The sequence below is a fragment of the Hevea brasiliensis genome, unplaced genomic scaffold (genome assembly GCF_030052815.1).
Source record: "Hevea brasiliensis isolate MT/VB/25A 57/8 unplaced genomic scaffold, ASM3005281v1 Scaf121, whole genome shotgun sequence".
NCBI lineage: Eukaryota > Viridiplantae > Streptophyta > Magnoliopsida > Malpighiales > Euphorbiaceae > Hevea > Hevea brasiliensis.
The window spans coordinates 49700-66611 of record NW_026614610.1 but is presented as its reverse complement, the minus strand read 5'-3'; the positions used below and the strand labels follow the sequence as shown (position 1 = coordinate 66611).

The following is a 16912-nucleotide window of genomic DNA, read 5'->3' as shown; positions in this document are numbered from 1 at the left end:
TGCTACGGGTTTGTGTGATTGAGTTTGAAGGTAGTTGGGATACACACTTGCCTTTGATTGAGTTTGCTTATAACAATAGCTACCAATCAAGCATAGGGATGCCTCCATATGAAGCTTTGTATGGGAGGAAGTGCAGAACTCCTTTATGTTGGGATGAAGTAGGTGAAAGGAAGATGATTGGGCCAGAAATTGTTCAGCAGACAGAGGAAAAGATCAGATTGATCAGAGATAGACTCAAGGCTGCATCAGACCGTCAGAAGTCCTATGTTGATTTGAAGAGAAGAGATATTGAGTATGCAGTGGGTGATAAGGTATTCCTCAAAGTTTCTCCTTGGAAGAGGATTATGAGATTTGGCAGAAAGGGGAAACTGAGTCCTCGTTTCATCGGACCATATGAAGTTCTGGAAAGAGTGGGTCCTTTGGCATACCGGTTGGCATTACCTCCAGAGCTAGCAAGGATACACAGTGTCTTCCATGTGTCCATGTTAAGGAGGTACAGATCGACCCATCTCATGTAATCGGTTGAAGAGATTGAAGTAAATCTAGACCTCTCATATGAGGAAGAACCCATAAAAATTCGCTTATGAGGTGAAGCGGTGAGGAATAAGCAGATACACTGGTTAAAGTCTTTGTGGAACCATCATTCGTGCCAGAAGCTACTTGGGAACGTGAAGAGGATATGAGGAGACAACACCTGACTATTCGAAACTAATGCTGTAAAATTTCGAGACGAAATTTATTTAAGGGGGAGAGAATTGTAACACCCTAAGTTCGGTAGTGCTCATTGCTCGGTGACTGATCTTTGTCCGGACAGCTAGGATGCCTAGAACTACATTTCAATATGAGTGAGGAGACATAAAATAATGAAATACAAGAAAAGAAAATACAAGAAAAATAAAGGAAAAATAATAGCAAAGAAATGTGATCAAGTTAAGTGAGCTAGGAAACCTAGCGATGGGTGACCGCACTGGGAAGTCACGGCGTGAACCGTTGACTAGCCCTGGACTGCGGGGAACCATGGAAAATATTTTTAGGACTCCAATAAATATTTATTGAATTATAAATATCATTAGAAATATCAAAGAAAAATTAAATAAATAGTACAAAGAAAAGTGAGAAATCGAAAAAATGGACAAAACCCGGTAATACCGAAAAATCGGGAATGCAACCCGAACAGGGGCATTATGGTCATTTGACATCCCGAATTGTCTTTTGACCTAAATGTCCATTAAAAATAAATAATATTACACTTAGAAAATGAAATGAAAAATTAGTTTAGTGGTACCTAATACAAATAGCTAAAATCATGGGTTAATGTGGAATAAATGCACATTTAGCTTATTATATGATATAATTTTTTTTAGTGGACCACTAAGAACATTAAATGGATTAAATATACTCATAAGTGGGCAGATTTCTCCCACTCAAACCTCATCTTCCTCACTTAGCTCAACCATGCCGTGAATGAAGATGAAAGAATCCACCATTGACGTTTTGCATGAGCTCACTTAACCTCCCCATTTTCAACTCCAATCCTTTAAGTTCCTTCATAAAAAATGGTCTACACATCACAAGGAAGATATTGATACCAAATTTGAGAAGTTTGGTGAAGGTTTAGCAAGTTACAAACAAAGGTAAGTTTACATTTTTGAGAATTTCCTTGTTAAACTTTATGTTTATGTTATGGGTGTTAGTTTTGTGAAGGAAATTTTGAAGTTTAAATAGTTATTGAGATAGCCATTTTTGGACAGCCATGGGGTCACACATTTGATGATTTATTATGCATATAATTGATGAGAAATAATGTTGATCATGGTAAATTAATATCCTAATGAATTGTTTCACATATATATGGTGATTTTGGCACTTGGATGAGAATTGATGGATTGTAGGGCAATGTGGTGTTGAAGAAGATTTCGGCAGCTTGGGAACCCTTGAATAATTGTATGTATTGATGGAAGTGTTGGCAGAATGTTGACATAGAAGAATTGATGAATGTATATGTAAATTAGTAGTGGAGATTATATGTAATGATTAGGTGTATTTATGTACATATATTGCTAAATTTGGACTTTGTGGTTTAGGGTTGTATTTGATGTATTGAGAATGTTTGTATTCTGTCCAAATTGACCATAGTAAGAAGTGATAAATGAATATGGAATGGTATAAAATCAGAATTAGGTATGGGGATTTAAAGTAGAGCAAGTTAAATGTGTGTTTGAATTGGGGTTTGAAAGACATATAAAGGGCAGTGTGCAAATAGACCAATAAGTTTAAATGTGTAACCTCAATTGGTATGAGACCAATTGGAGATGAAACTAGGCACAAAATGTGCCAACTTTCATTGAGAAAACATACCAAAATTCTGCTTGCAAGGTGACCTAAGAAAATGACCAATTCGGATTAGGTGCAATTAGGACCTGAAAAATGACCAATTGGGCAGCAGTGAGTGTTTAGGCCATAACTCACTCAAACCAGGTCCAATTGACCTGAAATTTTGACCAAGAATAGTTAAGATCCATACCTACAAGTCTTATGAAGACACCAAAGCCCAGAAATGACCATAAGCAAGTCAAACAACTTGCACAAGTTCGGGTCCAAAAACTGGCCGAACCAGAGTTGACCAAATTGACCTAAAATTGACCTAAATTGGTACCATTTGACCAGCAATAGTATAATGACCATAACTTGGTCTACTTAACTCGGATTGACCTGAAATTTCGCCCCGCGTGCAATAAGACCTAGATCTACAAGTTTGTAGTTTTGACCGAAACCCGAAAACCGAGGGAACTAGGCCGTCCGGCTAGGTCAAACCAGTATCCCGGAATCCAGCAATTTGCATTAAAGTGCACTAAGCAAAGAAATGACTTTGGTAAAACGTACCAAACCTAAAACCCTATCGAGTGTGACATATTAATGACACTAAAACCTAATTTACCTAAAACGCATCGAGGGTCGGTATATTAGGTGATTAAGCAAATAAAGGTATTCAGTGAATTGTTTATCGAACATTATCGTTAGAGGCAAATTAATTTAGCACTGAAACACTTCAAATTGTGTTTCTCGATTAACAAGGACTCAAAGAAAAGGGAAAGAAATCATCGAGTCAAGACCAGGAGACAAATATCAGAGGTTTCTGCACAACAACTGTTTCTTTTGAATTATTTTCAATTGAAATAAATATTGACTATTTGTATATTATTGTTTTAAATGGTGGAAATAAGTTTGATGGACACTTATTGATTGAAAAATATTGTGAATGGTTTGAAACTGTGAAAAATTATTTGAATGACATTGATGGATACTTATTGATTGAAAAGCATTGGAAATGGTTTGAAACCACAGCTGTCATGTATATTGATTGTATTCCTCATTAGCTTGTCTAGTGGGACGAATTGAATTCCCTCTCTGGCTGAAGTGTTGAGGTGTGTGCCTGTTGAGGACGAATTGGATGAGTACTCATATTTTTGCTAGCTAGCCATGTTATTCCTCATTAGTCATTGACTTTTGGGACGAATTGAATACCTCATTAGCCATCGGCTTTTGGGACGAATTGAACTATGGATCATGATTAAGCTGTGTGTGATTTATTGATGTGTATTGTGAGATTGTGAAATGGATTTAAACTCTCATTGACGTATACTGTCTTTTGAATTCAAACATGACCTGACTTATGAAAATCTATTGTGATATTGAGAAATGGAGTTTAAATTCTTATTGACCTTTATTGTCTTAAATTTGACTATGGTTTTAAGTATCCACTATTTACATGATTTATGAATTGTGATTTAAATTGTATTTGGTTAATGTTGTGCACCACTGAGACATTGTCTCAGCGATAGCTTTTTATTGCTGTCGCAGGTCGAGAGACAGACAGGGCAGCAGACTAGGCTGCATATACATCCAGCGAGGGATTACCTGGTATAATGAGTATACCAATATTTTGCATTTTGTACTGTAATGTATGACACTGTATGTACATTTTGTTTTTGGTTTTGAGCAGTTGTAAATTTAAGTTGTACATTGAAGTTGTAAAATAATTATGAGTTATTTGGCTTGTAAAAATTATATTATATTTCCTTATCTCAGACTTTGAAAAATTTCTATGGAATTGAGTTGATAAATTGTTGTGTTGAGAAATGTATTGGAGTTGAGATTTGGAAAATTATTGAAGTGCTTTTTACAGGTTTTCTGAAGAACTGTTTTGTCCAAAATACAGATGGCACTCTGCCAAAATTTTTACAGAAATTCCAAATAAACCAAATGAGTTAGTTATTTCACTCAGTTCACCAAAGTCTTTAACACCTGTAAATAGTGCTCACCACTGTAAAAGAAGTAAGAAAAGTTTTTAAAATCCCTTGTAGTGTATTTAATGGGTTATCAGTAGACGGAGTTGGTAATTCATTAGGTATACTACGGGATCATGTTATGCCTTACAGAGGGGTAGGGTGTGACAATAAATTTCTTTTGCCGGTCTTAAATTTTTCTTTTTCTTTTCTTTTCTTTTCTTTTTTTTTTATTATTTTTTTTTATGGAGTGGAGCTGGGACCACTTTTTCTATCCTTCTCTCAGGTTTTGTAAGTTGTGCCATGTCTCCTCATCGTCACTTGTTTCTTCATCTGACGAGACAGAGGATAAGTCGTAATGACTTTCATACTGACCCATGTAATTTTCATACCTTGTTTCAATATGAAAGCGTTTTGGAGCTGGCAAATGTTCATAATGAACAAATATCCGAGAGTGTGTACCCGTATGGATTAGTGCATATTCTGGATATCAGTGTTTTCGCCAGTTATCGACAACTGTCTTTGCTCTCCATTTGTTGATTTGGACGAAATAGTCTTCATAATTGCATGACCAATCCGGAAGATGATAGAGAGGAGGCTGTTTTGTATCCAGGTAGAAGTAATGGATCGCTTGTTATAGCTCTCCATTTGCTAATACTTCTGGAGGTGTTGAAATAATTTGTATGTTGACTGGTTTTAGAAAGAATAATAGTCTTCTTACTTCTTGAAGGACTCTATTTCCCAAAAACCTTGTCATTTCACAATCAGATTTTGTAACTCGGACTCCAGCTAACATGCCCCATTTGAATAGTTCTCGGGCGTCTAGATATCGGGTACCAGACATCTGAGTGGTTTTGAAGCGGGGAATGCTGAAATCTAAGCTGTGTTCACAGTTTGGATAGCACAGAGGATACCTGTTGGGATGTTCCTGAGTGCAATGAAAACGGGGTTTTGAGTAGTACTCCCATTCCCATGACCATCCATTGTGACCTTGCTGATTGCTTTTTGTAAAATTGAGACCTTTTTGGAAAACATCCAGCTGTTCTTTGGTTCTGGACTGGATGATGTTTTGTAGAATCTGCTCTCGGATCTCTTGAGGAAGACCGTTAAGAACTTGTTGCCTGAATTTCCTCGAAAGACAACGGGTTTGGAAATGTGCTAAGGACCTATTGGCACCAAGTGAAGCAAAAAGGACTTCACTGTGGTGATAATTTTTCACATTGACCAGTGGGGCCAATGGTAATTTTACACTAGAATCCAGTGGGGATCCTAGGCCTTCAGTCCTTCTTCTTTGGATTTTTACACTAGAATCCAGTGGGGATCCTAGGCCTTCAAATCCCCATTTTTGTAATTCAAGGTGATGATTTTGGTTAGAAGAGGATGGATCTGATGGACTAATTCTGGATGTAATGGATTTGTATAAAATTTGGTTTTGTAAAAACTCAATGAATGATTGAGCTACCATGATATGATCCTCATGATATTTAATTCTGCTAAGGAGGTCAGCCACATGATTATTAGCTTCCTCAAACTCAACACAAAGTGCATTGAGAGCTGTTACTCCCAACCGTTTGTTTTGTATTAGAGTCCAAAGATTGTCTAATAAACATTGGTGCCTTTCTGTGGGAACATATGCAGTTCTGGCTACATTAATTCTGAATTTTTGAGCAGGAGTTTTGGAGAGGACTATTGGTCCAAAGTGGACTAAATCTCCATTGTTGGATGATTCTGTCATCTGCAAAAACTTATAAGGGTTAGTTTGTAGTAAGCAGTAATCAAAAAATTGATTTTTGAAAACAAGCTTGTTTAAAAAGAAATTTGTTTTTTGTAAATGTTGTCCTGTTTCCTGTTTCAAAACATTTATTTGATTATCAAAAATGGAATAAGCCTTTATGATATCCAAATTCTTTGCTTTGGGTTTTTCAACAAAAGGAAAAACAAGATTTTGATTTTTTGTTTTAAAAGAAATACTATCATAGTTGACTTTGTAGGGAGTAATCAAATTGATGAAAGGCGTCCCTAAAATGACACTATGACTGATATCTTTTATTAAAACAAATGAAGTTTATAAAAGGAGATTTGAATTGGCTATTGAAGCCTCTGTTTTGTAATTAATTTTGATTTTGGAATTGTTTGCAGCTGAAAGGTTTTCAGTAGTTTTTTCTTGGAATTTCTCTGGAACAATACCTTCTTTAATACAATTTATATCTGCACCTGTATCAAATAAGGCAATTGTATCAATCTTGAAATCTTTTGAAAAAACTATTGAAATTTTTATCAGATATTTTCTGAAAGAAATCTCATTAAGGATGAAGAGAAATTCTTTTGTAGGTTTTTCAATATTTTGGATTTCTAAAGTATTTTCTTCATCTTCTTCTTCGATTTCTTCATTGATTTGTTTTGAAAGTAATTTTTGAAGTGTTTCTGAGTCCTGTGCCTATTTCTCTTTAAGTTCATTAAGCTCAACCTTAACAACTTTTATTTCTTCCTGGAGGCTTTGGACTGAAACAGTTGATTGTTTTGAAGTCTTCTTTCTACCTAATATGGCCGTAAGGTCATATGTGTTTTTTGCAACAGAGGGCAGAATAGAAGGTTTTTGTATTGGTTGTTCTTCAAAGGTTTTTAAAAGTTTTCCTAAAAATTCCTTTTGTAGTTGAGAATCTTCAACCTGTGTAAGGATTTCTAAGAGTAACTTCTGGTCTTTTGAAAGAACATTGATTTTCAATTTTGGTTTTGTAAACAGTTCATTTTCTGTTTCAGAATCTGAACTTGTGATTAATTCATCAATTTGTAATCCTTCTTCATTTTCTGTGGGTTCAGAATTACTGGACTCACTTTCGGTTTCAATTAAAAGAGCAGTTATCTTATTAATAACTTCTTCTTCTAATTGCAACTCATGAAGTTTTTTGTTTAACTTGCAAAAATTTGCAGTGTGGCCTTTGTTACCACATTTGTAGCAAGTAAAACTTTTTATCTTTGATTTGGATTGGGGACTAGGTTTACTAGTCTTTTTTGGAAGTTTTTTGTAATAGGAATCTTTTTCTGGTTTTGAAGAGTTTTTGTATTTTTGGGATGATTTTTTGTAAGGTTTTCTGCTACAACTTCCTCCACAATCTGGAGTAGGGTTTTTGGTTCCTATTTCAAATTGTTTGCAGAAAGATCCTAACTCTTGGCGAGTTTTTCTCATTTCCCATTTGAGATGTTTTTGTAATTTCAAATCCTGACAGATCTTTAAACCTTCTTTTTGAGTGAGACTAACTAGTTCACCATAGGTTAATTTATCATACGGGATTTGATTTCCAAATGCTTCCTTAATTTTATTCCTAACCTTTTCTCCTAAAAGGATCTAAGTCCAAAGAAGGAATTTTTCTTTCCAAAAGGGCTGATTAGAATCTTCTCTAAGCATTACCCTAGTAAGAAAAGTGTTTTTGTAATACTGAAAATCACTCAGTTTTTTGCATCTAAGGTTTGAAAGGAGTTCGGCATTCTTATCCTTAAGATGAGACGGGTCACCTACGAAATGTAAGGAAATTGTTACAATCAAGGTGGCTAATGTGATCCGGGATTGGTTGGTTTAACTCATCAAGAATTGGCACGCCATCTTCTTGAGTTTGTATGGATTCTAGAATCTCGATTTTTGTAGGTTCGTGAGATGATAATCTCACCATCCTTTGAGCCGCCCCGAGAATCTCGCAATGAGGAGTTCAAAGAATAGCTGTCTGCAGGGTTCCAGTTTGGGTTTTGTAAGCATTTGCTGCCATGGTCATTTGCTGGAGCAAATTCAAGATGTTGTATTCAGACATACCATCTATGTTCCATTCATAGACAGTAGAGGCATTGAATTTAGACTGGGTTAGGATTTCAGATCTATTTTCTATGCCTAAGTCTGGAGCTGTTATTGGGAGAGGTGTTGCTACCCGCGGCCAATAAAGTCTATTGATTTGTAAAGGTTTTGAAGACTGAATTTTTTCAGTTTGGATGGGCTGGTTTTCTTGGCTTTAGACATCTGAATCTGAATCTTCCTCAATTATATTGACACTCCTTTGGGAGGTTTGAGGTGTTTCAGGTGCTACTGGAGTAGAAGTCGAAGCTTCTAGCCTAGTCTTCATGTCTCTCAAAGCTTGGATGAATTCAGAATTGTTGTTGTTTTGTAAATCTTTTTGACTGTTTTTGGAAACTTGGAATGGTTTGAAAATTGGGTTTTTCAATTTTGTATCTGGCTTAGTTTCAACTTGGGAAACTGTAGCCTGTTGGTTTTGTTCCATTTTTTGTAATTGCTTACCTATGGTATGCAAATGGGCATTTGTAAAGTTATTCTGTAAAACAATGTTTTTTATGTTCACAGAATCACTTTCATTTGGAATTTTGTAAGGGGCTGCTTCTACTGTTTGTTCCAAGTGGAGAATTTTTACTATCCTAAGAGGAGGATGTTCAGACTGTATTTTTCTACCATCTGAAATTTCCCATTCAGGAACTTTGTTTCTAACAGTAACAAGATTAACAGACAATTTTTCTTCTGCTTTCTTAACAGACAATTTTTCTTCTGCTTTCTTTAGAAGATCTTTTAGAGCCGCAATGAACTCTGATTGATTATCTTCTAACTCCTGTTGTTTAGGTTTTGTAATTGGAGAAGGTTTTGTAATTGGAACTGGTTTTTTGAAAGTTTTTGGAGTTTTGGAAAATGGATATGAAATGTTATGCTCTTTAGCATACATCTCAAACCAATCAAAGAAAAGAATATGAACTCTGTGTTGATGTACAAAGTCATAATATTTCTTTTGAATTTCTTCTCTTTGATTATCAAAATTTTTGAAAAACCATATTTGCTTTTTATGATTTTTAGGAGAATAAAAATCATCACGCAAATATTGTCTGTTTACTTCAAATTCTTTTTCAAGCACATTAAGTTCATGGTTTACATTTTCTGTAATGGCTGAAAAGGTAGGAGAAGTAGGTTCTGACTCTGTTTGGGTTTCATCCTGAACAGACTCGTTTTGTAAAATTGTATAAACTGGATGTGGAACATTTATAGAGTAATTTACGTTTTGTAAAGTGGATCTAGGTATTTCTGAAGTAGAAAACCTAGAAGAGCTAGGTAAGTCTGAGGTAGAATACCTAGGCTGAATATTTTGTATTTCAATTGGTTTTGTAATAGGCAAACTAATGACAGAAGGTATACGAGACACTCTTCCTATGTCAACAGTACTGGATGTTGAGGAATCATCTGAAAACCTAAGGCTTCTGTTAAAGCTAAGGCTGACTCTTCCATCGTCATACTGGGTTACTTGCCTAAGTTGAACGTTTGGCTCAACTATTTTTGAAGATTCTGGTTCCACTGCACCTTCTAAAATCCATTCTTACCGTAGGGTTATGTCCTTCCATTGGATAGATCTAGGGATTACTGAAGATTGGATTTTGTAAGATCAGTTTGTAAAAGCAAAGTTTCTCCTCTTTTGCTTTGAAACTTATGTTTTGTTGCAAAAGCAGAAATCATAGCTTTGTAATGGATTTTGTAAATCAGTGCAAGAGGAATAAATCCTTCAAGCATTTTGTAATTGTGAGTTTTGATTTGTAAAACAAGGGATTTTGTAATATTACTGTCGTTTAACGAAACAGTAAAGTTTGGATAGCAATCAAAAGATATTAGTCCACTGCACAAACTAGACTCGACTGAACTAAGCAAGGAGTCCTGGAAGTTTATGAACCTAGTATCTCTAAGAACTGCTAGGATTGAGGTGTTCAACCCTTCTTTTGTAAGCGGTTTAATTCCAACTTGGACTAAACCTATATGGATGTATTTGTATTGTTTTTCACGGTGTTTTTGTAAGGATTTTTGAGACAGAAGAGAAATCGTCTCAAAGGGTTTTGTAATATGAAGATCTCTTTCTTCAGTTTTGATTGTGAAATCAGTTTTGAAAAAATTGAGTTTTGTAGTCTGATAGATCTGATCTTTTTGTACTTTTGGAATTTCCCAATTATCTATACATTTTTCAAAATTTTCGATTATTATTTCTTCACTATTAACTATCTTTCTCGACTCGGAGGACGAGGTAGAAGAGTTTGAAGAAGAAACTGTCCTACAGAAAATTGGATTCATACTTAAAGAATTTTTCTTGGTTGATCTTTTGAGTTAAGTGAGGTAATCGCACCAGGAATCACTGCCCTAAACACGCCCTCTCGGCTAAAAACGGGACTTACAACCCAGGCCTGTTTACACCTCTAAAGAAGCTGTCTTATCACCTTAAGATCATCTTACCAACCCCAAAAATGTTTAAATGTGAATCCGAACCTTAAATAGAACCTTTATATATATATATATATATATATATATATATATATATATATATATATATATATATATATATATATATATATATATGATGTTACATTATAAAAGGAAATAATAATTTTTTTTCATAATATTTGAAGGGTTAAAAAAATTTATCAATATGTTATGAAATTAAAATAATTTGTTAAAATAGAGTATATTAGAAAACCTCAATTAAATTAGTATTTTGGGTAAATTATGATTTAGTTTTAAGATTTGAAAAAATTTATAACTTAATTTTTATATTTTTAAAAATAAGTAATTTAGTGCTGAAATTTGACAAAATCTACAATTTAGTTCTTATTGTTATAATCCCATTAAATTACTGTTAATTTAACAAAAATAACCAAAATACCTTTATTTTTATTTTTAATCTTAAAATAATTTAGTTCCTAAATTTTTTTTTAATAATTTAGTCTTTTAAATTTTTTTATTGATAATTTAGTCCTTATATTTTTAAAATGTGAGTCCCATAAAATTAAAAAATTTTAAGTTTAAATTATTAAAATATGAATTAATTACTTTAAGGACCTTAAAATTTTGATTATTACAAAATTATCCACATATTTTACAAAAATCCTTAAATATTATAACTATTTAAAATAAGCCCTTATAATTTGTAAAATTCTATTTATGTAATTATTATTTTAATATATATATATATATATATATATATATATATATATATATATATATATATATATATATATATATATATATATATCAATTTATAGTATTTTTTTCAAACCTCAGTTATTAAATTATAGTTTACCCTAGTATTTTCATAACAAGTTTTTGCATCATACAAACATTGCTGGAGGAAAAAAAATAATTAAAAAACGCAATTAAATTGGCTTTCCTATTTAAAGAAAATTACTATTTAACTGTTGCATTTTAATGAAATTAACTATTTAGTCATTGTATTTTGAAAAATATATTATTTAGTTGATATTTTATCAAACTATTTAGTTCTTTTATTAATTTTTTTGTTACTTAAATAAATTTTAATCCAGTCAAACAACTTTTTAGTATTTTATTTCAGTAAAACTAATTAGTTCTTATATTTAAAAAACATATTCCTAGATTAAAAATAAAAATGTTTTTGCATGAAAACTAAATTTAAATTTATAATTTTTAAAAATTATTCTTGTATTTTTATTTAATTCTCTGTGCTTTATTTTTGTATTTTCTCTACTGAAAAATAATACTCAGTAAAGTATTAGTTGATATAGATTTCAAGTAATTAAGGCGATAATTTATAAAAATTAATTTTCAATAGAGAAAACATAAAAAATGTGACAAGAACTTGAATGAAATTATACTTAAATGATTTTAGAAAAATATAAATTTAAATTTATTCTTCACTATAAAAAAATTTTTATTTCTCATTAAAATATAAACACTAATTAATTAATTCATAAAAATAAAGAAACAAAATAACTTTATTTTTCAAAATATAAAAATTAATTAATTAATTTAACTAAAATAAAAAGACATACCTTTCATTTATGTTCACGTAATCATCCTGTCCCGTCGCTTTAGTGGCTCATTTTCAGCAGCCCTTGACACTATCAAGCCCTTGGCATTTTTAGTAATTTTCACATAAAATTAATGCTCGAATTTCAAAACTCCTTTTATAAGTACAATAATTTAATTAATTTATTATTTAAATGAATTAAAAATGTACTAATTATAATAAAAAAACATTTGAATGACATATAACTTTAAGGGCTTTCAATAATTTATAGTATAATGTCACATGTAATGAAAACAGACTCTCACACCCTCTAAAAAAAGTGCAACTCGACAATTTTTTATATTCCTTTTTAAGGACTAACTTTATAATATTTATACAGATAAATTATATAAAATTTACGTATATTTGTGTTTTGGATTCAATTTCATAACGAATTAAGTCTAAATATATATATATATATATATATATATATATATATATATATATATATATCAGAAGAAGCATATTTTGAATTTCTATACTAAAAATTTATGTAATTGATGAGAGAGATATTCAACGACATACAACCTCAGTAATTGTCTCCTTATCCACAGAACAAAATCTTTCTTTTGGTTCTAATGAGCTAGAACTAATAATACTAGACTTTTTGAAAGTGAATGCAGGTTGCTTAGGAGAAGGAAGACTAATTTCGCTATTTAGCATTAGAACGACAGCTGACATGGTCGGTCTTTCCATTATATCTTCTTGCAAGCATAAGAGCCCAATTTGGATGCATCTCAATACTTCATCAGGAGAACAAGAATGCTTTAGTGATGAATCAACCATCTCCCATGCTCTCTCTTCTCTCCATAAATGCCATATCTATAACATCTCATCATTAGATGAACCCATAAACAAATTATTACAATTCGGAAAATAATTAGTTACTATAAGTATCTTCAAGGGTAAAATATTTTTATGCTCACTGAATTTTACAAGGATTTCTTTATTGTGGTCATAAAAATTCAACTTTTCATAATTTGATCACTAGTTTTATTATTATTTTTTTTTTCAACTAGTGCATGCTGACTTGACAGTGGTGATTTTGGTAAGAATTTCATTGGACATCTAAGATGATATACAAGTCAAGATAGATACTAAAAATGAGGTCTAGATCAAAAATCAAATTGAAGAAGCCTTACAAAACCAGCCCCAAATTGAATGCCATGTCAGATTTTTGGTGGTTTCCCACTGAAGTCAGGAAACTAATTGCAACAAAATCGAATTTGATTACTAAATTGCAACAAGTTCTAGTTTTATGACCACAAAGAAAATCAATGTAAAATTCAATGATGATTAATATAATTTACCCATATCTTTTTAACTTACTTTTCCTATCATGCTTGGGTAAAAATCCTCTTGACAAAAGCTATTATTCCTTTTCCCTGTAATAATCTCTAATAATATGATGCCAAAACTAAAGACATCAGATTTCGTTGAAAACTTTCAAAACACCACATATTCTGGAGACATGTATCCACTTGCATATGAAAAGCAGATAGGAAAAAAAAATAGTTATAATGCTCCTTTCAAATTATTTAATGTAAGATAGAAAGGTATTCTTAGCAGTGGTTACGTGTGTCTAGTCACGAGTGTGTAGGTATACGCACAATGTTCCAACTATTCGCTTTTGTCATCTCATGAGTTTGGTCGCCTTTGAAGATTCTAGCTAGGCCAAAATCTGAAATTTTTGGATTCATTTCTTCATCCAATAGGATATTGCTGGTTTTTAGATCTCTATGGATAATTTTCAACCTAGAATCTTGATGAATATATAAGATTCCACGAGCAATCCCAACGATAATATCAAAGCGTTTTCTCCAATCCAAGATTGACCTTCTTGTTTCATCTAACAAAAGATTTCCAATTGAATCAGTGCCAATTTATGCATTCAATGTCCATCACTCATATTGTTGAACCAAATGGAATTAGACAACTTGTGGAATACAATGCTAAATAAAGTAGAATATACATAGGACTTACTGAAAAGAAAGGAGTCCAAGCTTTTGTTTGGCATGTATTCATAAACTAGCATCGGTTCCTCTCCCTGAATACAGCATCCTATGAGTTTCACCAAATTCTGATGTTGAAGTTTTGCAATCAGTAAAACTTCATTTTTAAATTCATCTATTCCTTGCCCCGAATCTTTTGAAAGTCTTTTCACAGCAACGTCCTTTCCATTAGACAATTTACCCTACAGTCATGTTTTCACATTTAGAATCTCACAACAACTAGAGACGAAGACAAGCACATGTACATAGTTTTAGACATTTGCACGTAAGTTATATATATGCACCTTATAAACCACACCAAAACCACCTTGCCCTAGTTTGTTAGCTGGAGAGAAACTGTTAGTTGCAGCAAGTATAGTGCTCAGATTGAAAAAAGCAATCTCTGGATCACTCATGCTACCTTCGACTTGATTTTCCACTGAGCCAATTGTATCAAGCCACCTTTTGTTCCATTTGTTCCTCACTGCCATCAAAATGATGAAACCAGAATGCTTAATGCTTACTCAAATCAAAGGTATGAATATAAATAGATAGGCACAAAACATCATACAAAATCTTGTTTCTTACCCCTTTTCTTCTTCTTCTTCTTGAGCCACAAATATGTAAACAAGATGATGACAAACCAAGCTGAAACAACAGATATTACTAAAACGGCTAACCTATCCTTCCTTTTAAGAAAACCATTCCATTTTTCGGCAATTTCAGCTGTGTGAGTAGGGAAAAGAATTTATCATTGTTCCATCAAAGAGGAAAAGAAAAGGAAGTTAAAAGGCAAGGTATAATGATAGAACACAAGCACAAACAATTCATGCAACGCTGATTATCCAATTTGTCACCTGATTATACACATTGGTTTTGTTCAAAATTTGTCGAAGGCAAAAATACATTACCTAATTCGACTGCATCAACACGAACATAAATATCATATCCCTCTGCCCCATTGTGCACAGTGTCCATCAATTTGCCGTACCATGTCAAACAGCCAGTCTCCTTCCTAGCAATATCTATGCTTGCATATGCAGAGCATGAACAATTCCTCATGCAATTCTTTTCACAGTCCCTTGGACTCATATTCGTGCTCACCCAAACTGCTGCTGAAGTGTCAGGTACTTTAACATTCGCCACTTTCACAAATCCGTCTCCATGGCCACATAATGAGGTAGACTCTAGCCGCTTCCTGACACACCCGCCTGATGCATCTTTTAGAATATGCCAGTCCCTTGGGGACTTGGGTTCATACCCCGGTAAACAATCACATTCAAATCTTCGACCAAGAAAGTCAGGGTCACATATTCCATAGGTACCACAATGCCCATACGGATCACATGTAGATTTTGGCATCGACCGGAATTCATTCCATTTGCCATCTTTTTCATGCCAAATTAGTTTCTTAACAAGTCCTGAATAGTCCAACATTAACCTTAGGATAACGGAAGCATCAGAAACAGAGTATGCCGCATATGTCTCATTTTGATTGTTGACAAAACTAGCATTGAATATATCTGCATAACTTTTCAAGGGCCAAGGAATGCCTCGCCAAATATATTTTATACCCCAGTAGATAAAGAACTGTGGTGATCCTTTTGGGTTGATCTGAAGTGAGAAGTTTCCAGTTCCAGGGTCATCTGCTGATCTCCAACATATCGGGAACCGGTTCATGCCTGTCCTTCGGTCCAACCCAAGTTTCATTCCTGGCAGCCAAGTATCCGTAGGATGATCAAAGCTTTCCCACACATTACTTTTACTTCTATCGTGGACCAAAATCAAATTTCCTGTATCCAAGAGCTGAGCCACACAAGTATCTGTAACCTCCACTGAGACATTTGTAGACCATATAGGAACTTTCTGGTTATGATAGCTGCGGAGAACGAGATTTCCATATTGGTCAATTGATAGAACTCCCGAGGAACCCTTGATTGGATCATCCCTATTTGCTACCCACACTACAGTTTGCTCTCGGACTTTACGGTACCAGATTCCAAGATATCTAAACCTGGAACTTCCGGGGCTAAAGAATCCTAATGCAAAATTATTTTCTCTAGAGATCAGAAAGTCACCATCATGAATGGTTTGGTTTATAGTTATTGTGTCTTTGGAAGAAGAAAATGCGAAATGGAGCACTAGAAGAGAAGAATGCAGGAACAACTTTGGAAAATCCATACTGGTTCTGTAATCATCGTTGAAGTGAAACTTAGGTGGGATGTGGTGATATTTTTAAACAAGAAAAGTCCACAAGGAGCTAAGACTTACAGAAAAAAGTTATCCCACATCATATTATTACAAAAATGTTTATTTTATATTTAATTAATTATTTATATAATAAATTAGAGTAATAGATATTTGATATATAAAATGTGAATCTAATATGAAATATTATTTTTAAAATTCAATTATGTATAATAACTTTAGAAATGATTCTAATGTCTCTGTATAAAGCTAATTGGTGGAATATGTGATATTTGAAAGGTTGTCAATGAAATTTTATATCTTCATTGGGATCATGTTATTAGGGATTGTTATAGGGAACAATAGCTTTTTTTAAAGAGCATTCTACCTAAGAATGATGGGAAAAATAAGTTAAAAAATTTGGGTAAATTTTTGTAATCATAACTGAATTTTATATTGATTTTTTTTATGATCATAAAATTAGTAGTAATTTATTCACTTAACTTTCATTTTATTACATTTAGATTTCATTTATTTGGTAAAAAATAATTTACATGTAGAAAATATAAATATTTTTTTATCATTAATGATATTTATTTAAGTT

At 32.9% G+C, this 16912-nt stretch overlaps 1 protein-coding gene across 2 annotated transcripts in view; it reads right to left on the bottom strand.

Annotated features, from left to right (window-relative positions):
• LOC110645878 (G-type lectin S-receptor-like serine/threonine-protein kinase At1g11410) overlaps positions 1-16372 on the bottom strand; it is a 29758-nt gene extending 13386 nt beyond the window's left edge. The window contains exon 1 of one of the 2 annotated variants that reach the window (XM_058141519.1): positions 15033-16372. In XM_058141519.1, coding sequence (XP_057997502.1) covers positions 15033-16302 — 1270 coding nt within the window. In that variant the 5' untranslated portion in view covers positions 16303-16372. The remainder of the gene's footprint in view (positions 1-15032) is intronic. The other variant, XM_058141520.1, reaches the window with a different exon arrangement.
• Positions 16373-16912: the final 540 nt, after the last annotated feature.